The 23,046-nt window shown below is 41.3% G+C and overlaps 1 protein-coding gene across 12 annotated transcripts in view; it reads right to left on the minus strand.

The window, feature by feature from the left end:
* LOC119498787 (supervillin-like) overlaps window positions 1-21,759 on the minus strand; it is a 69,602-nt gene extending 47,843 nt beyond the window's left edge. For 5 of the 12 annotated variants that reach the window (XM_037787852.1, XM_037787851.1, XM_037787850.1 and 2 more), the window contains exons 1-6: window positions 11,194-11,558; window positions 9,071-9,134; window positions 6,962-7,053; window positions 6,803-6,860; window positions 6,535-6,683; window positions 4,432-5,278 (exon numbers count right to left, since the gene is read on the minus strand). In XM_037787852.1, the coding sequence (XP_037643780.1) occupies window positions 4,432-5,278; window positions 6,535-6,683; window positions 6,803-6,860; window positions 6,962-7,053; window positions 9,071-9,134; window positions 11,194-11,254 (1,271 nt within the window). In that variant the 5' untranslated portion in view covers window positions 11,255-11,558. Of the gene's footprint in view, window positions 1-4,431; window positions 5,279-6,534; window positions 6,684-6,802; window positions 6,861-6,961; window positions 7,054-9,070; window positions 9,135-11,193; window positions 11,564-21,237 lie in introns of those variants that run through there. The other 7 variants (XM_037787848.1, XM_037787845.1, XM_037787856.1 and 4 more) reach the window with 5 other exon arrangements.
* Between the last annotated feature and the right edge of the window lie 1,287 nt (window positions 21,760-23,046).

Here is a 23,046-nt window from a genome sequence, read left to right on the forward strand (position 1 = left end):
GATCAGACTGTCCTATTTTTTTCTTCACTAAGTAATTGTTTATGGGTACCAATGAAATCAATCAAGCTTTACTAAAACTCTGTATAATAGTTTGTCTGATCACGCTAGCCATGCCTCCATGAACTTCACCTGTCCATACAGCTCAAAGGATGGCCATGGGCCTTCATTCGTTCATCAGCAAGCCAGCTATGTCACGTATCTGGGCCACCATCCAGTCCAGAAATACATGCACTGTATACCCAATGACTTTAATGGCAAACGCTCCAAGAAAAATAAAAAATAAAGTATTTCTGGTAATCTGTTTCTCTCTAGAATCCTTTCAGCACAAAACTATCAGCTGATTTAAAAAAAACAAAAAAACATGCAAGCTCTCAAGGCAAAAATGCATGTCTTATCTTATGCAACAACATTGTCCAAGTTACTGACAGGGTACAAGACTCAGATGTAATTTCATAGGGGTTAACAGGCCAGAATCTGAGGAGGGGGGGATGTGAGTGCGGCATCAGCTGACAAGTGCTGAGTCAGTGGATCTACGACTGTCTGGGTCAGAGCATCGAGCTGACTAATGTTGTCACCCCATCAAGTCCGGTTCACTAACTCCACTCAACTGCCCGTGAAACCCAGGCCACACACAGCCACAACTAAGTTAACAATGATGATGGTGTTGTGCTGACGAACAAATGGTCAGTTTTACACAGTTCTGGGTATGTTATAGGACGGGATCTGACTTATGTGACGGGAGAATTGCAAGTGAAGTTCCCTTGTTTCCCGTTAGGTCTTTTAGGGACAAAGTATTGAATTATAGCAGAGACTGTTCTTTTACCATGTTTTGAAAGAACATCAAGGGAGTTGGTAAGGCCTAGTATTTAGGGAAACAAGAATCTAACAGTCAGTTGGGATGTAGAGGGGATGGATTCACCACTCTGACACTACTGGATTATTGAAATGCTCTTACGGAGGATACTCTTCTGCCTTGGTTTGCTATTATTATCATTTTTTTTTTTTTTTTTTTTTACATTTTTAGAATAAAAAAAGTGACTTTGGAAAATGTTGCTCCAGAAAAACAGATAAAAATGAGTAACGTATTTAGTAAATCTTCTGATGAAGAAATGTTAAGTTAGGGATGAAAATTTATGAGTTGAAAAAATGAAACCCACTAAGATCCACATATTTGAAACACTTGTTAAATGGGAGACCATGACACCAGTTAATAAGGGAAGTATTACTGAATGAAATATTGCACAGAAGGTAAATTCACTGGAACGAGTTAGCTGTATGTCCACCCAGAACGTGTTTTTAAAGTACTGGCTTTGCTTTTTTTAAGGTGTTTCCATCAGTATTATGACAGGGTATCTGCAGATTCAGAATATTTAACACTTTTTAAGACCAATAACAATGTTTTGAAGACATTTATAACCTCTTTCATAATGTTTAAAGACCCATGAATACCTTGTGAAAGAGATTAGAGTGAGAGATTCCCTGATCAAGTGAATGCAGCCAGCTTAAACACACGTACCGGTGGACTACAGGGGCTTTTGTAAGGTCTTTTCAGACAGTACCTTGAAGGGCAGCTGAAGACTGTCTGAGTGTCACTCTCTGAGTCTGTGTTGAGAGACCAGTCGCTGTTTGACAGGGCAGCCAGGCTACAAGATGATGTGGTGACAGTGTTAAACCCTGAAGGGAAACGTCTGATCATTCTTTCAAATATCAGAGCAAAGTGAGCTGATCAACTGAGTCGTAATCAGGATTATTTCCAGATGTTGAGCGGTCTGATTATTATTAAGAGGATCAGTTGAAAATGCCCTATGTTGTGCAGGACTTTGCACATGCTGATCAAAAGTTTGCATTACAGTGTGACTATTTTCAATTGTTACATAATTAGTTTTTGCTGAAGTCACTTCTTTACCCTCATAAATATGAACCACCCCTATAATTTACATTATATTTAGGGGCTGTCAAAGTTAACGCGATAATAATGCGTTAACGCAAATTAAAAAACTAGAAAACCAAAGGAATCCATTGGTACCAACCATGTCACACTAGTTTGTCGTGAAGGAGGTTAAATAATGCTCCAAACTTACGCTAAATTTTGGCGAGGAAAAACGGTCATGGCCATTTTCAAAGGGGTCCCTTGACCTCTGACCTCAAGATATGTGAATGTAAATGGGTTCTATGGGTACCCACGAGTCTCCCCTTTACTGACATGCCCACTTTATGATAATCACATGCAGTTTGGGGCAAGTCATAGTCAAGTCAGCACACTGACACACTGACAGCTGTTGTTGCCTGTTGGGCTGCAGTTTGCCATGTTATGATTTGAGCATATTTTGTATGCTAAATGCAGTACCTGTGAGGGTTTCTGGACAATATCTGTCATTGATTTGTGTTGTTAATTGATTTCCAATAATAAATATATACATAAATTTGCATAAAGCAGCATATTTGTCCACTCCCATGTTGATAAGAGTATTAAAAAAAAAATCTCCCTTTAAAGTACATAACGGACAGATAAAAAATGTGCGATTCATTTCCGTTTAATCGTGATTAACTACTTTAATTATTTTAATTGATTGACAGCCCTAATTATATTATATTATAGTATATTATTTGTGGGTTTTAGTTCATAGCACAGCATGTCACTTGTCTCTGCTTCAATGCCGTCAAGTCAAATTGTAATTGACTTCGCTTGATGAATATCACAATTCTCATCCCTTTTGCGGTAGCATATTGAAGTTTATAATAGAAAGTGACATCAGTTCTTCGCTAATGAACCAAGCTGCTGTTAAATCAGGGTTACCTCTCGGGGCAAGCAGGGAAATCATATCCCCCTCCAAAAACCAACCCTGAGATCTACCCTGCAACCTTTCCCTGATGAGCTCCCCAGAGCACCTTTTCATGTGAAATTGGAGCTGGGCAAGCGTGACTGAGCTGGACCCACAGTCTAGAAAGATCTTAAACACTGGCACAGTGGTAAAAGCAGCAGGCTACAGTAGTTAGCTCAGCAACAAGTGGACAGCTCAAACTGCACCAACTCATGAACATTTCAAATTATCTTTCTCTCTGATTTTTTCCTTACTTGAATTACTGCACAAACCAAATTCTGGTAGTTTCATACTTTTGTCACAAACTTTGTAATGATCAAAAATGTCCAATGAAATATGTATAGCACACTCCTGTAGGAGGTTATTAGCAGCCAGTGGATCGGTGTAAATACTGTCAGGAAAACGAGTTCATGTAGTTGAAGCTCTCTCTACATGTAGTCTAAAAATACACTTTAGACGCAACATCAGATTTCTAACGGTAAGATCACTCCATGGGCAGCATATAGAACCACCCAGAGAGGAAGTTAATGGCTTGTGATAATAATCTAGGCCATTTTAGTATTCAAAAAGAGCTACTCAGATGACTGAAGTATCTGCATAGAGTAAAACTATAGTCAAAAGAGGTGAATCGATTATAATGTGGAGACACGTGTGCCTAGGAACACGCCAAAAATGTGTATTCCTAATTCTTGTGTCATGTTAGACTTTAGAGTGAGGGTCTATTATTTTGTTTTCTTTTTATATTTTTTATATAATTCTGTAGCTTCCTAGTTGTGTTCCTTATGTATTCAAATCCAAACATTACAATTTTGGTCAAAGTAGGTATGTTTTAGCGTCAAAATGCTATTTTCCCAAGCCGAACTAAAAACGTTTTCGCGTGTGACCTGCCGTAGGTTTCTGCATGACGACGCTGCGACATATACAATATATATATATATATATATATATATATACATCCTTATAGTCAGTGTATTAACGTTAATACAGTCACTTAGATGGCGGTCGGCAAGCTCCCAGTTTGAAGTAGCAGATAGGAGTACAGGCACGGAAGCTAAGCAACGTACTGCTGTGTGGACGCTACATTCATATCCGAAAGTCCCACAATAACACAAACAAACTAAATGCATCGGTAGACCAGCGACTCCCTCGTACTGCGAGGTAAAATTCATGTTTTTGTGAATGGAGTCTGGTGGCTTTGAAGTCATTTTACCTTGCAAAACAAGGGAGTATACATACAAAACCACCTTCAAGTATTAACAAACTCAGCTAGTGCTAGCGTTCACATTGTTCATAACCTTATTGATTAACTTACTTTTGTAACCTACGTCTTTGCTTTGTGCTAACGGCTGAGCGGGAGTTTCCATTTGAAAAAAAATCGGAAAATAACGCAGATTGATCTGCCCTTTAAAGCTGTAATAGATTCCTTTACAGGACATAAAGTAATGCCTAAAATCAGGTATGCAAATTACATTTTTGGGATTATTCTACGACTATCACATCTTGAGTAAGAGTTGTCTACTGTATCAGACCCATGCCTTGGAGTTTGTTCAGTGGTCAGCCTTACTTCCTGTATTTTCTGATACATTCTATTTTCTTTTTATGAACTCACCCCTGTCTGTTGAGGATGCTCTGGGCCTGCTGCTCTATGAATAAATCCCCAGGTGAGATGCCGTAGCGAGTGGAGGGCAGGGAGGCCCGGCGGGCGGTGCGAGGCGAGCTGGGCACTGCCGCGATGCTGTAATCCCTGGTGGAGGCGGGGCTTGGCTCCTGGTGAGCGGCGTCCTGGTGGTGCTGATGCTGCTGCTGCTGTTGCTGCTGCTGTTGGAGCTGGGGCGGATGCTGCTCCTGGGTTCTGGTTCTAGAAGTGTTTGAGCGCTCTTGAGCCCCGCCACGCCGGTAGTTCTCCATGTTCATCGCTCGTTCCCGCTCTGAAAATCTTCTTGGCCTTTCTTGCGTTGGGGGCGGGGCTTGGTTTGAGTGGCCGGGGCTGGAGGTGGAAACAGGGGCAGGATCTGGGTGAGTCCGCATGTAAACCCTGCCCACTCCAGCGCGGTATGGCACCTTGGGCTCCCGTCCTTGCTCCTCAACTTCCTGTCTGTCTCTTTCTCGCCTGGCGGCCGTTTGTCGGTCAGAGACGTCTGTTTCACGCCGGGAACGGTGGCGTGGTGTGAAATCGATGTCCGCCTCCTGGTCCAGGAGGATGCCGTAACGCTCCGACAGCTGGCGGCGGCGCTCGGCTTTGTAGCGGGCGATGCGTTCCGCCTTGGAACTGAGGCTGTTGGGGTCTGCGGGGCCGGATGTGGGTGTAGAGGAGGTGGATAACGTTACCGGGTCAACATACACCAACTTTGGCTCTTGACGGCCGCTGCCAACACCACCTTTGACCTGCGGTGATCTGTCTAGAGATGACAGCTGCTTCTGGGGTGCCTCCAGCTCCTCTCGACTGTAGCGCCTCACTGTGGTAAATAGTGGAAATACTCCATTACCTATCAACAACATTCCTTCACAACCAAGAATTATGCCACAGTCATGTCATGTGGGAGTTACTGTATTTACCAGTTACTGTTATTACTGTTGTTACTGTTCAACCTCCAAGTCACAATTACCATTGGACATCATGCGTCAGCCGCCACCAGTCATGCGGGGAATTACATCACTGTTTTACATGGAGGCTCCATACAAAAAGTCAAGGTAGATGAGGAGAAAAAAGTTATCTCTAAATATATAATGCCACACTATCAGCTCTTTGTCCCAGATACAAGACAGGGAGGAAAATAAATCATTCAACTGTTACTTTAACTTGCTTTGCCAATTCAGCCATGTAACTTATCTATTCATAAACTGAAATCACACACTTTAGGATCCTCTTTACCCCGGGAATATACGCAAACTTTAATGGTTTGTAAGAGTGGCATTTAACAATGTAACTGGACGCGAAACAGAAGTAATCCTGGCCAGTCATAAGCCATGGAACAGCACATCGCCCATTGTAAATAAATAGAACATAATCCAACGATGTAATCTATTAAATCAGATTTAAGGATATTCTCTTACTAATGATTTAAGTTTAATTTATTAGTATGCAAAAGTAGCCGACCAGGCTGCTGCAGAAGTAAAGAAGATATCGGCCAATTAATCAGCTATCTGCTTTTTCCTGCTCCAAACTATTGTTATTATATCTGCCTCTATCAATTTATCTGTTGAACTCTAGTTCCGAGATTGATTACGACATTGACCACGCAAAGTATTTTTAACTCACACACACAAACTCTGCAATCTTACAGACGTCTTGAGTTGCCTAATGACGTAAATGCTCGCTACCTTACCATCCCACATGACACAAATGTGACATTATTCTAACAGAAAACATCACAGATATTCATCTCAATTAGTGAATTCACGTCTTCCAAAATGCAACAACATGCAACAGCGTTTTGTGTTTTGTTTTCACTGACACAGTTCTCACAACCTACAGTACAGCTGCCCAGTATAACCACAGATATCAACTGTTGGTAACTGAGCAGCTCCACTGGAGGAAGAGCATGTCGAGGTAACAATGAAAGTAAATTGGCAGACAAAAAAAACCCATAATAAATCATATGGTTTACAAATACTGAAAGACAAACATGAGTTCAAACATTTTACAGAGGGTTAATCCAAGTCCACTTAAGGCAGCATCATATGTTCTGGCAGTGCAGCGTGCCATGCTTACCCATCACACAAGGCTCACAGGGATCTGAGGCGCGGGTGTACCGCGGAGGATCCTCCTCCAGCATCCTGTTGGCTACCAAACCACCGGGTACCAGCGCAGGTGGAGCATCACTCTCCATCCCCTCCAGGCGCCGGGCTATCCTATCCTTCCTGACAAGAGAGAAAAAGCAGAGGGTAAAAGGTCAGCAGCTGTTAGGCTGAGTTCGTTTTTATGAAAATATGTAGACGTGTTGATGTGAAAATCCAGTCTAGTGGAGCCATGAAGATACCTGTTCATTCCCAAATCCTGTGTGACAGCTCCCTCAAAGTATTTCTTCAACTCTGAAACTAAATATCAGAACAGAAAATATATGTTTAGTGTCATAAAGATGCCAAAAGCAACACTGATTTATTCAGAGTTATTGTGTGTGGTTAGAACCGATACACACCCTTGGGAAGGACAGCCAGAAGTCTGGCATCTGTATCTGAAACACTCTTGACCAAGGTGGTCTTGTCACCCAAGGAGAAGTCACTCTGAAAACTGAATGAGAATTCATATTCATATTCTGAATTCCTAATGAAAGCAAAAGAAATATTCAATTAAGATAGTTGATTAGAATGGGTTCCTTCTCAAAAATAATTACAGGAGGATGAGCAGCTGCTTTATTTGAATTCACTCAGTGATGAAAGAGATGCAAATGCTGAAAGTAGCAAAACTATATTGCCCTACATCTTGTTCAGATTAAACGCCAGCAATAAATTGTGCCTAGTTTCCTATTTTGGCCGTCCACACAAATCAAAAGCCTTGTCTTAAAGAGGTGATGGCAGGTAAAGGTGAAACTCAGCTGGTGTCACTTCCCAGCAGGATCCAACTTAAGAACTAGGTCACTAAGTCCTGACTCTCTTCCAAGTGGAAACAGACAATCAAGGTCTTCTCTTAATGCCTTTACATGTCACAAACAACAGGTCACACAAGTCAGGATAAATTAACGCACCTTTTCTTTTCTTTCCTAAACCTTCACAAACTATTTAATGTATTGTTTAAACAGAGCCGTTTGTAATTCTCATTTTTAGACTCGGGTCGACTGAATTGGAGAGGCTTGTTGTCTTCAGTTTGTATCAGTTTTTATCGATAAATATCCAGATGAGATCAGTTAAAACTAGGGCTGTCAAAGTTAACGCGATAACGCCGCCAATTTCTTAGCGCATTAATGCAACTTGTGTTATTTAGGTTGTAGCGGGCTCAGTTTTAAAGCTAGAAGATACTGGTATCATATGAAACTAGAAAAAACCTAAGGAATCCATTGGTACCAACCATGTCATACTAGCTTGTTGTGAAGGAGGTTAAATAACGCTCCAAACTGTCATGGCCATTTTCAAAGGGCTCCCTTGACCTCTGACCTCAAGATATGTGAATGTAAATGGGTTCTATGGGTACCCACGAGTCTCCCCTTTACAGACATGCCCACTTTATGATAATCACATACAGTATGGGGGCAAGTCATAATCAAGTCATCACACTGACACACTGACAGCTGTTGTTGCCTGTTGGGCTGCAGTTTGCCATGTTTTGATTTGAACATATTTTTTATGCTAAATGCAGTACCTGTGAGGGCTTCTGGACAATATCTGTCATTGTTTTGTGTTGTTAATTGATTTCCAATAATAAATATATACATACATTTGCATAAAGCAAGCATGTTTGCCCACTCCCATGTTGATAAGAGTGTTGAATACTTGACAAATCTCTCTTTAAGGGACATTTTGAACAGATAAAAAAAAATTGTGATTAATTTGTGATTATAGCGATTAAGTATGGACAATCATGCGACTAAATATTTTAATCGGTTGACAGTCCTAGTTAAAACTACTTGTCACCCGCAAGCTAGCTCTCCTAAAATGGAAAAAACTCACAACTTCCCATTTACATTTTGTCATAAAGCGCTTCAAACTAGAGAAACTCAGGTTTATACGTGACTCTGCAGTCAAATTTGAAAAATGTGGTATCCCTTCCTGGACTACGCTGAAACTAAGCTTTAAATCTCTCTCTTTACTTTATTTTTAGATACGTCACATCAATGAATTTTCATGTTGAATCTGTAAGCAACTTGATCTGAAAACTGAAAACCAAAAGATTTTTTTAATACATTAAAACAACTGCTTGACACTCAGAGTTTATGTTCAAATGTATCCAGACATTCTTGTGCATCTTTGTGCCAGGTTACTGAAGAAGCAGAGGAAACACTGTAAACTAATGCAAAAGGGGGCTTGGGTGCAAAGTTCTCCTGAAGGAGGTATTATGGCTCTAATGCTATGTGAACAAAAAAGTGTCTTAGGATAAGTTGTTCCAGGCATCTCCAGCTTTTAATGCTTACTCCGCATGATAAGCTTAAGCGCTCTACTGTAGTACAACCTATATCCTTACTTATCCCTATACTCGACGACAAAGCAAAAATGAGACTAATGTAAATGCTCCTAGGAAATATGACGTGTCATTTCTGTAGCTCCACTACTATTTTACCCGTGTCTGTGTGGTGATTGCAAACAAAACAACTCACCTTAAGGTCTCTGTTGGCAACGAGACGGAGCTGCAAAGCTTGGTGCGAGCTTTTGATCCAAACTCTAAAAAAAAAAAAAAGACTCAATCAAACTTGAATGACGAAGAAATCTATACTCCACATTTCAATTCAACATTCAGTATCTCTGTCCTGATATTGGGAGTATTTGGAACATGTTATCCTGGTCAAAATTAACTGTACGTTTCTGGCATTTGGAAGTACAGTAGATCTACATCAACGGTTAGCAAGGTAATGAAAACGAGTACACCCAACAACATGGTGCAGGAAGAAGAGAAAATATGGTTTATGTCAGTTAAAGTGTGGTCTTCGTTTGACGAACGATGTTAGCAGACAGTGAGCAATGGAGTTCACATAATATTACCAGCCTTGGTTCATTTTTATGAAAAAAAATGTTTGGATTCTTTCGATCACAACTCTCACAACTTTATTTTCGTCTCTCTTGTTCACCATGTCAGTAAATCTGAATGAATTATACTTTGGTGCTCATGGTTTCCGTAAAATGAACTGAACGATTGAATTGTGGAGAATGTAACCGATCCAATGATGTGTAACATCGTCCATATTGACAAAAGTTACCCGGTGTTTAATTGAGACCTGCATTTATCTGTCAAAACGTGAAGCCACAACCGGCAAGTGCGAGAGACTCGGCATGTAATTGGGGCTCGGCTTTTAATTTAAGTTTTACGGTGTGTTTTTGTAAAAAAAAAATCATTAATCATATTTTGATATAAAATGAAAATACACTGCTGATAAAAGAGACAATAAATGGTTTACATGCAACTGAAAAGTAATTTATTTTATTTTCCCAGATTAAACACCGACAATGTGCCGTCCAGTTTTGACGGCACATTTCCAGCCTCAGCATGAGTCACTTGTCAAAAAAAGGTTACTCAGAAAGTTCACATCCAGTTCCCAGCTGATAGTTGACCCTCTCGCTCTCATGTCACAGCAACAGCAGCCTGTTGTAAAGTTGTATCCCAGTATAGCAGACAGATCATGTTACTGCTCCAGACGCCTCCAGAACACCTCCTGCCTATTTTGGCCTCCAAAGACTGCGGCAATACAGCAGGACAGAAAGTATGGAAGTGAAAGGTGTGAGTCCTAATGCTCACTTAGACATCAAGCTCAAAAGCTTTTCGATGTTTTGTGCTGTGACCCTGTGAAATTCAAGGACTCAAAAACAACGATGTAAGGGACGACACAAGTCAGAATTAGACACAAGCAAGGCCAGATATCTTAAAACATTATTTTGTCTCAAATCCACAATGATTCGAGATTTCGAAGCCTTTTGGAACCTTGTGTACATGTACTGTATATCTGTCTGTTCATGTGTCTGGAAAGCCCCCTTGCACAGACGCCAGTCCGGCTTTCCTTGGAAACGCCTGCAGGTTGTCAACAAAACAAGCAGCACAAGGCTCAAGGTTGACAGTGCCAGAGAGCAGCTTATGCTGCTGACGGTCCAAAAGTGAGCGTGGTGAGGAGAGGGATTTTCTATAAATATTCAGAGGTGCAAAATAGACTTCCTGAGTGAACTGGGCCTTCGCTTGCACACAATCTGTTTGGAAAGTCCTCCTCCACCTAAGCAGGCAAGGATGGAGTGGAGGTAGAACATCAGAGAGCAGCAGGAAACGGGGAAAAAGCATCAGCGACAGCACACACCTGTTGAATCCACAGCACTAAATGTGTAGTAAAAATGATCTTTTACTACTCAACCACACACCCATTCATTCGAAGCAGCCTGGTGCTAACATTTATACCCATAGTAATAGATTTAAACCTTCTGCATCTATAAAATATCCCAGAATCCTTAAATGCATCAGATAGGGATGAATAACTCTTACATACGTCACGAATCCTCGTTTCATCTGATCCAACGAAGCAAACAGAAGCAAAAACAGGAAACTTCACAGCCCGTCTTGCAAAGCCGAATCCCCCTGCCTACTGTATCGCTGACAGCCACCAAACTCTGCCATTTATCCCAGTAAGGAGCTAAATTGCATTAGCACAGTCCCCCAAGCAGTCTATAGAGTTAAGGGTATTCAAGGTGGGTTAAGCAAGTCAACCTATAGCCAGACCAAGCCTTCCCCTTTCAAAGGCCTTACCTTGGCCACATGGCTGCTCATGGTTCACATGGTAACTAGAGATCCATGGGTTTCGAAACATGTTTAGGGAGAGGAACAGGAGGATGCTGCTAGACTCCCCTCTGGTCACAGCGGTGGTGATGGCGGTTGACAGCAGGAGTGGCAGCGATGGAGGCGAGGGCTGCTACCGGCAAGCAGCGAGGCAGGGATGGAGGCAGTGACCCACACACACACATACAAACACACGGACAAGCAGAACATCCACAGCAGATTGACCGCTCCGGCTACACGGCGAGCTACAGGCTACAAAGACTGGCTGTCATAGAAGGTGTATGTGTCGGTGTGCATGTCAGCGTGTGTGTGTGTGTGTGTGTGAGCTGAGAGAGAGAGACAGCGCAGCAGGGTGCTAAAGCAGCTCAGAGCCCTAATCAGATTACAGGCAGAAATTAGCCTTGATGATAAAAACTCTGGAACAGGATTGGAGGAGGGTGCCAGCCGGGCCGCAGGGGGTGGTAGGGGGCCCGGGGCTACTGGAAGTCAGATGGTCTCCTTAATACACGCACATATCACGATGGCCAGGTGTCATAAAGCCAGGACTTGCATTTATATTAGGGCTGTCAATTGATTAAAATATTGAATCGGGATTAATCGCACATTATTTATCCGTTCAAAATGTAACTTCAGTGTGCTGACTTGACTATGACTTGACCCAAACTGCATGTGATTATCATAAAGTGGGCATGTCTGTAAAGGGGAGACTCGTGGGTACCCATAGAACCCATTTTTATCCATATATCTTGAGGTCAAGGGACCCCTTTGAAAATGGCCATGCCAGATTTTCCTCACCAAAATTTAGCGTTATTTATCCTCCTTCGTGACAAGCTAGTATAACATGGTTGGTACTAATGGATTCCATAGGTTTTCTATTTTCATATGATGCTATGATTCTTCACTCTACATTTAAAACTTAGGTATGGTATGGTTGTATGTATTTACTGACAGCCTTGTCTTGGTGCCAGTTCAACCAGCATAAAGGCTTTATTAAAGCTGTCACATGCAATGCAGAAGAGGTGGCTCGTCGGTGGAGCTGAGGCGGCCTGGGTGACGCAGCAGAGGAGACAGCTAGCAGCTAGCGACTCGGTACGACACCCACCTGTCACTCAAAGCGGCCACGCCCTCAATTATGCCTAACTTTAAGCCTTGATATAATTAAAACGGATGAGTTATATAAACGGTACAGTTGTCATGAAGGGGGATATTAGCTTTAGAGACCAACACGTCTTTTGTACCAGACAGTAAACATGTTTATTTCTGTTGTAAAGTTGCTCATTTCGACATGGGGTCTATGGGGAGTGACTCGCTTTTGGAACCAGCCTCAAGTGGCCATTTCAGGACCTGCAGTTTTTGACACTTAAGCTTTGGCTTCATTTTTCAGCACCAGAGGTTGCCGCTTGAGTAGAACATTGTTCATAATTTCCTTCCATATTCTAATCTTTTCTCATAAACACAACACCACTAGCGAGGATTTTTGACAAGTTGGTTAAAAACCTTATAAAAATGACTTCACCTAATTGATGGGAGTGTAGTTTATTTCAGTGTCTGCCCTCCTCATCATGCATCTCTCTACAGCACACACATACAGTATAATTCACACAAGCTTTAACTCGGTGTGAACTCAGAAGTACAGACACAATCACAGAGCGGGTCCGGTGCAGACACAGTCTCATGTAATAAATGTCAAAACCCACTTGTCTTAAGTCATCACATCAAGTAGTGTGAGGCGAATATTAGAGACGGATGAGGAGTCAGTGGAGGTGACAGTGAGTGTTCAGTACCCAAGCAGTCACATGATCAATCATCACATCATGGACTGAGTCCCTAAGATGCTTCTCCAAATGCTCGCTCAGAGGAAGGGGGAGAAAAAGTGTTTTAAGTATTTAATGCTGATATTTTTAATTACCAATGTCCTTCCTGAACTTTCCAACTGTTTACGAAAGTAAAAGTATATCATAGGGACTGCCGACTCCAAAAACGAGGGTCTTCGGTAAAGAATACATAAAACCCTCACTGATATCTAGAAATAGTATGAGATTTATTGCCATTTACTTTCTCTTTCGTCCAAAGCGTCATACGAGTACAATGCATATGTACCTGTATGGCGTGCAGGTGCCTGTAGGCTTAAAATCATATATTGTTCTTACAACCCAGAAAGCACAAGGGAAGCAACATAACGGAGGACACAGTTTAGAGAACTGAGATGAGCAAACTAAAGAAAAAGGGCTGCAGGTGGAGCCAAATCAATGAAACAAATACAACAAAAAGTTTACCTCCTATCAACTCAGGATCACAGCTACCTTGATGACTAATCAAAACTAAAATAAAAAAAACCCTGTCTGACTGAAATTCTTTGGCTCTGCTAAATAAATTTTGCAATGTGATGCCCTGCAGAGATTGGAAGACACTACTAGACGTGAGTATAATACTATAAATGGTCTTTATCATCGCTGTAACATTCGTGGGCATCACACACAGAAGAAGGCAAAACATTCACAGGTGATCTCAAAGCTATCTGAACTGTATTGTAATAGGTGGTCTGATAATAAAAAACGCTCTTTTACTGTCACACACCTCTGGACTCTTAGTCTTGCTCACTTGCACACTCACTCGCCTCCGTCTGTCTGCTGCTGTTTCTTCACCCTTTCACACACAAATTCCCCCCCACCTTCCCCAGTCTGCCTCCGCTCCCTGTAGACGCCCCTAATAAGGCAACATGTGTTGTGAGTGGCTGCCTCGGGGAGAGGTCACCCTGTCAGCCGGCTGGCCGTGTTTACCAGGGGACCGTCTCCACGCCTGCTCGCTGCTCTGCCTTGTTTTCTTTCCCACTCCTTCTCCCTTTCATTCCCAAACATTTGTCATCCTCGCCATCCATCTCGCTCAACCCCACCCCCTCCCAACTCCCTCACATTCCTCATCTTCTTCTTTTCTCTCTTCTCTTTCTTGCATTCTTGGTGTTTCTGAATCTATTTGCTTCTTCACCTGTCATCTCTCCATGTCACTTGGTTATCTCTCTCTTTACCCCTTCTTCCATGCATTCCACATTTTACAACTTCAAAACAGACCACACGTCACACCACAAACTTTTCTTAGAAGTAAACCACACTGGCATAAGGCAGAATACTTTAAACCTTCCAAGTAACTAAACTGAGGTGGACTGTGGTTGGGTAAGTCAATGACAACATGGGAACTTGTGTCAGACCTCAGGACCAGTAAGATCTGGATTTGCAGACCTCATTTACTACCCAAGTTAACAGTCATTTGTTGATGGATTAGCTCTTTAATTTTTAGGCTGGATGTTTTAACAAGACTCGATCAAAACATAGTGTATGTCTGGACCGTGTACGGTCAGTCTGTGAATTTGTGGCTAAATTGTTACAAAAATAGTCAGTGGTCATGTCTATAATGTTAAATCCAGCGGTCCACCAGGTCCGCCGAGGACACTAGGGGACGCGCTGCTCCACTCAACTGGCCGTTGACCCTATCGTGGATGCACCTGATGTCCCTGGTTTTCTGCTTGCTGTTTCAAACAGGAAACAACATGGCAGCCTGCTCGTAAACTTTCTGTTATTGCGTCTAAACAATCCACCAAAATCTACTTCTGAAAACATTTTAATGCCACCGCTGAATCTCGTTTAATTTTAGAACCAGATCACCTAGTCTGACAGCTTGGTCCAAGTTTGGTGAGCTGGACATGTCGCGCTGGACGGGTTCATTTGCATAAAGGACTGTTCCCTTGCCTTTTCATTTTGAAAGAGCAACGGCCAATGAGGAAACTCCAGGCAAAGTCTTCTATCTCATTTGCATAATCTGCAATTTCCTCGCCCTAACTCAGGCTTTTCCATCCTCATGGGAAGGAGAACATTAATAAAACTACACTGTGAGAATATAAGATCACTATTTATAAAATACTACCACTTTACTTTTCAAATTTAGGTGTACATAAATCATAAAACTCAAATGCCAGCAGCCTGTTCATTACCATTTTCACAATTATCACTCACAACCTCAGCTGTCATGTTACCAGCTACAAAAAAAACCCTGCACCAATGAGACTCAACGGTTTCATCTTGCAACACTGAATGTACAAACCAGTCAATAAAACTCAACACCCGGGACATCATGTAGGTAAACACACCACGAGGTGTGTGACTCAACGTCAGAGCAGCTCTCTGCTAATCAAACTTTAAGCTGAGAAGCTCAGCAGCACTTTGGTGGTCATACATGGTGGACTTATGGAAACCACATGATCCTTTGTTTGAGGCTGTCTTTATGCAGCCTGAGCTTTACTGAGCTCAATGCTTTACAGTATGTGATCTACATGACCGGCTGTAGTTGAGCACAGGCTTCTTTTTTAACAGGACAAAACTTAAACCCCGGTTTAACTCACAAAAACAAGTAATTCAATTTCACACAATAACCTTCTTCAGAGCAACAAACAGTCACTCGCCAAACAGAAAACTTACCTTCAACTACTTTACCAGTCACTTTAAAAGGTTAAAGAAAAACATTTTTCATAATAATTTCTATCTGAGGAGAGTAGTTTGAGCATTTTTCACCTTTAACACAAATCAACCAGAATTAACCACAATATTAATCACTGTAAGACAGATTCACATCGGCCCTGGGCACTTTCCTGCAGTTATTGCACGCACTGTTTCTCATATTTCAGCAGAGAAAAATAAAATTAAAATAAACATATAGTAATGTTGTATCATTACATGATACATTAACATTACATAGATTAACTTAACAAAAGGAAAATTGATCGATGAGACACCTCATTTACTGTAGTGTAAATGTGATGTACAATATTCAGAGCATGGGAATTATAATGTTAATTGTAGTGACAGTTTTTGAGACTTTAGTGTCTGACTCTACTGAAGATACTTTTTGGAAAATCAAAGCTTTATTGTACTAATAGTGAGTGGTGAAGCGAGAGAGAGAGCGGTGGCGGGAGCGCGTAACGTTATCGACTCTGGCCCAAGCAGGAAAAGTTACGAGAGTTTGGTTCGTCTGTTCTGGTCCATATATAGATACAAATGGCTCATTCTAAGGTAACGAAAACACAACGATTCTTATTTTAAGATGATTATACACTAAAGAAAACATACTTATTAATAGTATATTCCATTTCTGCCAATAGATCCCTCCAAATGCTACACACTGCTCCTTTAAGGTAGCGTGTCTATACTGCAAATCAGGTATATCAGGCATATTTTCTTTCTTTCTGTTCAGCAATACTGTCTGTGTTTTTAACAATAAATAAAATGCATGACTTCCTGCACATCCTGGAGGACTTTTCCGAGGCATTTGTTACCACACATGTGGTGTTAAGAATGGCAAAGTGGTTATTGTTTTGTTAGGAAAATGATAATTAATTTAACAACTTCTGTGCACTTCTGTGCACTGTGCTGCAAGCTAGCCTGCCTTTATTAGGAGAAACTGTCTCTGTGTAATGTAGACACACACACACACACACACACACACATGCACTAATATAAACCCATGCACACACATGCAGAGGAATGATATGATCCAAAGTGTCTCTCTCAAACACACACAATAACAGGGGTCAAGTGAGAGCCTGAAGCAGCAGAGCAGGAACCTTCATCCTTCCTTAAACATTTACTCTTTAGATCCAGATCCGCGTTCCTCTCTGCTGCCTTGCATCAACTCAGCCTGACACTCGGCACAGAAATCTTCCTGCTCTGCTCTTATATGGATATCGATGAGCACAGAGCCCGGTGCTGAGGAGAGACACTTAAGAAGTTCTGCAACTCTTAGACGGGGCAGGAGAGAGGGAGGAAAAGGAAGGAGAGACGGAGGAGGATTTCATGCCAGAAATGGTTACTTGAGGATTTGGATGTCTTTTCTTAAAGTGGCAGTAGGCAGTATATTTTTGGCATCATTAGGCAAATATTCCATAATAACCTTTCAGCATATTGTAATTCAAGTGTTCTGAGAGATGACTAGACTTCTGCTCCTCCTCGTGGCTCTGTTTTCAGGCTATAAAAAATTGATTCATATTTCGATCAACGCTGCCTAGTTTGACCGTTTGGTCGGAGTTTGTGAGTGATTGACAGCAGACCTCAGATCAGCTCTGACTGCTTGTTTTCCTCCGGTCTGTGAAATCTTGCAGATGCCGTTAGGAGCACCGGAGGACACAGACGCACATGATTTTTTTCAGATTATCTGTCTCATACACTACTGTCAGGATATAGTGACCGTTTTATAAAAATAACTTTTTTTAATCATATTTGCTCCAATCTCGCCTACTTCAGCTTTAAAGGTACATCATCCAGGAACATCTTCACATTGTGTAACATGATGAGGTAACTTAAGGTAACTCATGAGCAGACAAAAGAGTCACATCAACTCATGTGTTCAATTTGATACAACGCTTCCTTGGTAAAGTGTCTCAAAATTACTGCAGGGTCATCTCTGCAGCTTTTTTTACTTTCAGCTACACATAAAATTAAGATATGAGAGAGAGAGAGAGAGAGAGAGAGAGAGAGAGAGAGAGAGAGAGGATGATATGCAACATAAGCCATGGCTCTGATTATAAACCATGTCAAAGTTAATGCTCTGATACATTCAGATTTACAACTATTAATGGGAATACAATGGTAAATGAATCCGCCCATGTTTCTTTCCCAGTAGCTCTAAAGTAGACCATCATATACGACCAGTGGTGTAATGTAACAACCTTTTTTGGGAGTATCTGGACTTTACTTGAGTTTTTACATTTCTGTCAACTTTCACTTTTACTCCAGTATATTTCCTAAATAAAATGTGTGCTTTTACTCCGATTTTACATTTCGCCTAAGCATCTTTGTTACTCGTTACTATTGCAAGCAAGCAGGTTTGGGGAATCAGTGGTCCTAGCCTGCAAGTTAGATCATTCATGTGATGGGCTAGTGTAAACAAAGTGCTCTCAAAGCCGTAGTTAAGTTACGATTTCCGCTCAAGTCCAGGCAGGCTGCATGTCAGATCACGCTACGTGCTACTTGCGACTTGCGACTACGAGGGAATGAAAAACTGGATTTTGTTCTTTAAATCCTTTAAGTTGTGGAGACCTCGTTTATCTTCCAAGTGTAATGTAGCCTCCATTTTAAGGTGGTGTACATGTTAAGAGGAATAATAAAGGCACGGCAACACATGCCCGAATGCAGGCGAGTGAGCATCGCCTGCCGAGGCGATTTTTCGAACTGAAAGTTCACCAAAGTGAGCTGCATTTCAAATGCAAAGATGCAAATTTGCTTCGCAACCGGAAGCAAAACATTTTTCACGCTTTACCTCACATAGGACTGAAGTGAACGGGAGGCGAATATTAATTCTGCAGTTTTGTTTAGTTTTGCCAGCCAACACCGGGGCGTTGTCCAGTGAGCTCCAGGCACTGTGAATTTTTGAACGCACACTTTTTCTCTCACTGTGACCCGCCGGAAATCCCTTGTCAAAAACTCACACTCAATAAAATCTGTTCTAAGGCTAATTATATCTAATGGTACAGGCCATGTAATGTAAAACCATTCCCCAGTCTAAAATATGGTATTTTATTTTGTTCTCCACAATCATCTGGCGACCTCTGGAAATTATCTCACGACCCCCTTGGGGGTCCTGACCCCCAGGTTGAGAATCACTGTTCTAAAATGACCAAATCATGCATTTACATACCAAAAATGGTTTGTATTATACAATTTTAAGTACTTTATTTGATTTGTTGTTTTTATTCTACCTGTGTGCTCATATGCCATGTACACAACCTGCTGCAACCACCTTACTTCCCAGTGTGTTTTTCAAAAAGGAAACCTTAACTGACTGGATTCTATTGAAATATCTTAGAAACATCGAGAAAGTCCAATTACTGTATCATACCAGCATGCTTGTCCCCATACATAATTAAAAGTATACATAAAATGATCCATTGGATGTAGCGGCCATCATCATCATTGATTCAAGTCACATGTAACCCAAGCAGCAGTCATACATTCAGAGAGAGGAAAGCATGTTAACAGAGCAGCAGGAGCCTGTGCACAGCTCTCTGACATGCTAAGTGCTGACAGGAACAGCAAACAGGGGGGGGTGCTGAGTACAAGCTACAAGTTAACCGGTGCATGAGACCACATTCAGCAGGTCACACTGCAGGACCTGCTCTGATGCAGGAGAGTGATGAAAGCATGCAAGAAGGAGATGCTGATTGAGTCCCTTGCTAAGGGACACATAAATGGGGCCCTTTGCCGTTCTGAGAACTGAATCTTTGCGTCTGCATACTGCAAACACCAACAACAACATAAGAGAGGAGCTCTATTTCATCATTGCATAGAGTAAAATGTGCAAGAATCTGCACTTGTTTAGGGTGAAACACCTGAAACTACTTTGTATAAAAGCTCTTTATTCTGGCGTCCATTTGCTGACCAACTAAAAAAGCTTAGAAGTGCAAACAAGAAGACGTAGCAAAGCATACATGCATTTGTTCATATATATTTTAACTAGGGCTGTTAAAGTTAACGCGATAATAACACGTTAACGCAAATTTGTTTTAACGCCACTAATTTCTCTAACGCATTAACGCAACTTGTGATTTTTAGGTTGTAGTGGGTTCAGTTTTAAAGCTAGAGTGAAAATTTGTCCACTCCCATGTTGATAAGTGTATTAAATACTTGACAAATCTCCCTTTAAGGTACATTTTGAACAGATAAAAAATGTGCGATTAATTTGTGATTTATCGCGATCAACTAGGGACAATCATGTGATTATCGCAATTAAATATTTTAATCAATACAAAGAATGCAGGCCTTCAACAAATGAACGCATGTAGCTTGGTGATAATACAAATGTGTCTACAACACTTGGAGATGATTGCAAATATGTATTCTTATATGTAGATGAACAGAATCCGGTGGCAGAGGGTTCAAGCATGGTGCCGGACAGTAAACCTGTCTGTTCATTTTGACGGTTGCAGCAGGTGCAGAGCACCAAGCAACTGCCGTACGGAGTCACACACACTATAAAAACAAAACTGTGGAGAAATGACGCCTGGCCACTGTTGGAACAACACGCCAGCCCAACACGTAGCCGATAGATCAGCTGCACACACATACCACCATACAGCCATAATCTGGAGGTTGGAATGCTAATACCCGTGTGGTTACTTGAGACGGCGCAAAGCAACAAGAGGGAGGCTTGGTTGGGACATTGCATTCAGTCCTCCGGGGGAGAAAATCTAAACCAGACACCAGTCACGCACTGATGAGTTTTGGCACCAAAGTTTCCCTCCGCTACTGGGTAGTTTGGCAAAAATAATAAGGAGTGACAATGAATGAGTATCCCAATCTTACAGACACTTCAGTAGGTACAATACTTAAACTGAATGCCAAACTTTGATTGCGCAGCAATATGATTCTTTTGGACACAATGCACTTTTCAAATAAGGTGACTCTGATTTTGTCTCTGACTGAAGGGGATTCTGTTTTAACATACTATGCATTGGGTTTAAACTATGTCTGTTGGTTTACAAAATTCACCTGCTGTTACCTACTTTTACACCAGAATTAATAAATACAAAACAACTAATGGCTGGTTAACAATCAAACTGACAGAAAGCTCATTTACCAGCCAAATTTCCATCTCTTTTTCAAGTCCACCAGATCAGGAGGCAACTTCTGTGCATTTAAATGTCTTGTCAGAAAATTATGGTTTCGTTACTCTATCTGATGCCAGAAGACAAATCTTTTTATATTAAATCATGAGGACGCTATCGCAGCACAAAAGTAAATTAAGTAGCCTAACATATTGGCCAAACGTCCTTTTATCTATACTTAGCATTTAACCGAGAGTCTACAATTTGCAACTGAGCACAAAGCTGAATGATGAATGGTTGTCAGATTTATCATAAAATAACTATCTGCCTAATATATATATGTATGTATATATATATATATATATATATACATACATATATATATAGCATGCATGAGATCAAACTAAGAAATGGAAAATGATACTTACAATACTTTAGCTCCAATACTAAGGGACTGAGAGACAGGTGAAGTCCATTCACACGGCAGTTGAATTCTGGGATTTGAAACTACCAAACGAAGGGTCTCCCTAGTTCCTTATTCAGAGCGAAGCAGATGCTGAGGAGGCAGGAGGCGCAGGTGTGAGCAGGTAAACCCAAACACGGGATCCAAAGTCATCCAACATGAAGCAGGTCCAACCTCAGCTGCCGACAAATATAGCCGGGTGCTTTCCCACCAGCTCTCCTGCACTGGGCCAAATAAATCAGTCAGAGCAAAGAAGAAAGAGAAGAAGGGAGAGAAGGAGAGAGGGAGTGGGGTATGCAGGAGAGGGGGTGAAGGAGAGAGACAGGAATGAAGCTGAGAAAAAAATACACAAGAGGTGTGCTAGAACAGAATCCAACAATAAGTGATTTCCTCAAACTATTCCAAAAGTCAAAACTGTTGCTGTTAAAATGTCCATGCTTGTTAACCAGGTTTGGGACGCTGGTCTGATAGTTTATACTGACGGTGAGAGGCGACACAACACTGCTTCCAAGGGGTTTGGGGAGTGCGGGGCCAAAATCGGCGTGGTAACCTCATCCCACAGCAACCATGTATGGGCTGAAGAGAGCGGCCTCGATAGACGGGCATCTGCCATAAATAGCCAGGAAGCGTCAGGCTCCCAGCACAGGGGGATCGAATCAGCTGTTAAACTACAATCCAGCAGCACAGTGTGGTCCACGCTCTGCAGGAACTCCTGCACTACAACACTGGGGTCTTTACAGCACAGAGCTGCAATAAACGTCTACACATTGGCATTATACAGTATGTGTTATATTTACATTTGTATTAATTTCAGCCAGACAACTAATTATGTATCCAACTGTAGGATGGATTTACATTTCTGGTTCATCAGTTTTATAAACGTAAAACGTATTGCACGGCTTTAAAGGCCACAACCGACAAAATCTAATGAGTTGAGCTTTATCTCTACTTAGGATTTAATGCTTTATGATCACGATCCTTGCCAAAGTACTCACTACAAGACAGCTGTGAGATGCACAAAAGAGGATCTCTTCTGTGCTGGTGTAAATATTTATGAAAAAACTATTGTTCATCTTCAAAAATGGAAACGTGAGCTGAGCAAGCAAACTTTTTTTTTTTAATTTTATTTCGCAATGTGTCTTATAAAAAGACAAAAAAATAAATACATTGAAAAAGTAGGCAATAAAGTCAACAAAAATCTTGTTGACATAACATTTCATTTTAAAGAAATTGGCAGCATGTTGGAATTTAAACGTTATTTTATCAATTAGTTTGGAACGGTACAACGCTAAGGGAATTATAGCCAGTGTAAAAATGGACTGTTTATAGAGTAACAATAATTTTCACATGGGTGCATACTATACAGTATATGTGTCTAAAAGTGACCAGATGTATGCTATATATAAATGGACTAGAATGAACAGGTGAAGGTGTTCTCTGCCTTCACATCCTCTGATCTGGTTTTTAGTATTGTACTATTATAGTTTGGCTCCATCTTGTGGACATAAGAAATACATAACAGTGTATGCAATCCTTTGGGTCTCTACTACAGGTGTTTACAACAAACACATTTAAATATAAGAAGTAAACTACTCGTTTAATCGTCTTCCCGAGTACCGGGGTGTTCGTGGTACAGTGGAGAATGCAGTGTGTGTGCAAGGAGGACAACTGTCACTGTGCCAATAATGGAGTTACTTATTCCCCAAGCAACAGAGGCGAGCGTGTTTGACAGTAGTACAAGTGTACAGTAATGACAGATATGTAGTTTACTTAC

This window comes from Sebastes umbrosus, chromosome 12, assembly GCF_015220745.1.
Source record: "Sebastes umbrosus isolate fSebUmb1 chromosome 12, fSebUmb1.pri, whole genome shotgun sequence".
In the NCBI taxonomy this organism is placed as follows: domain Eukaryota; kingdom Metazoa; phylum Chordata; class Actinopteri; order Perciformes; family Sebastidae; genus Sebastes; species Sebastes umbrosus.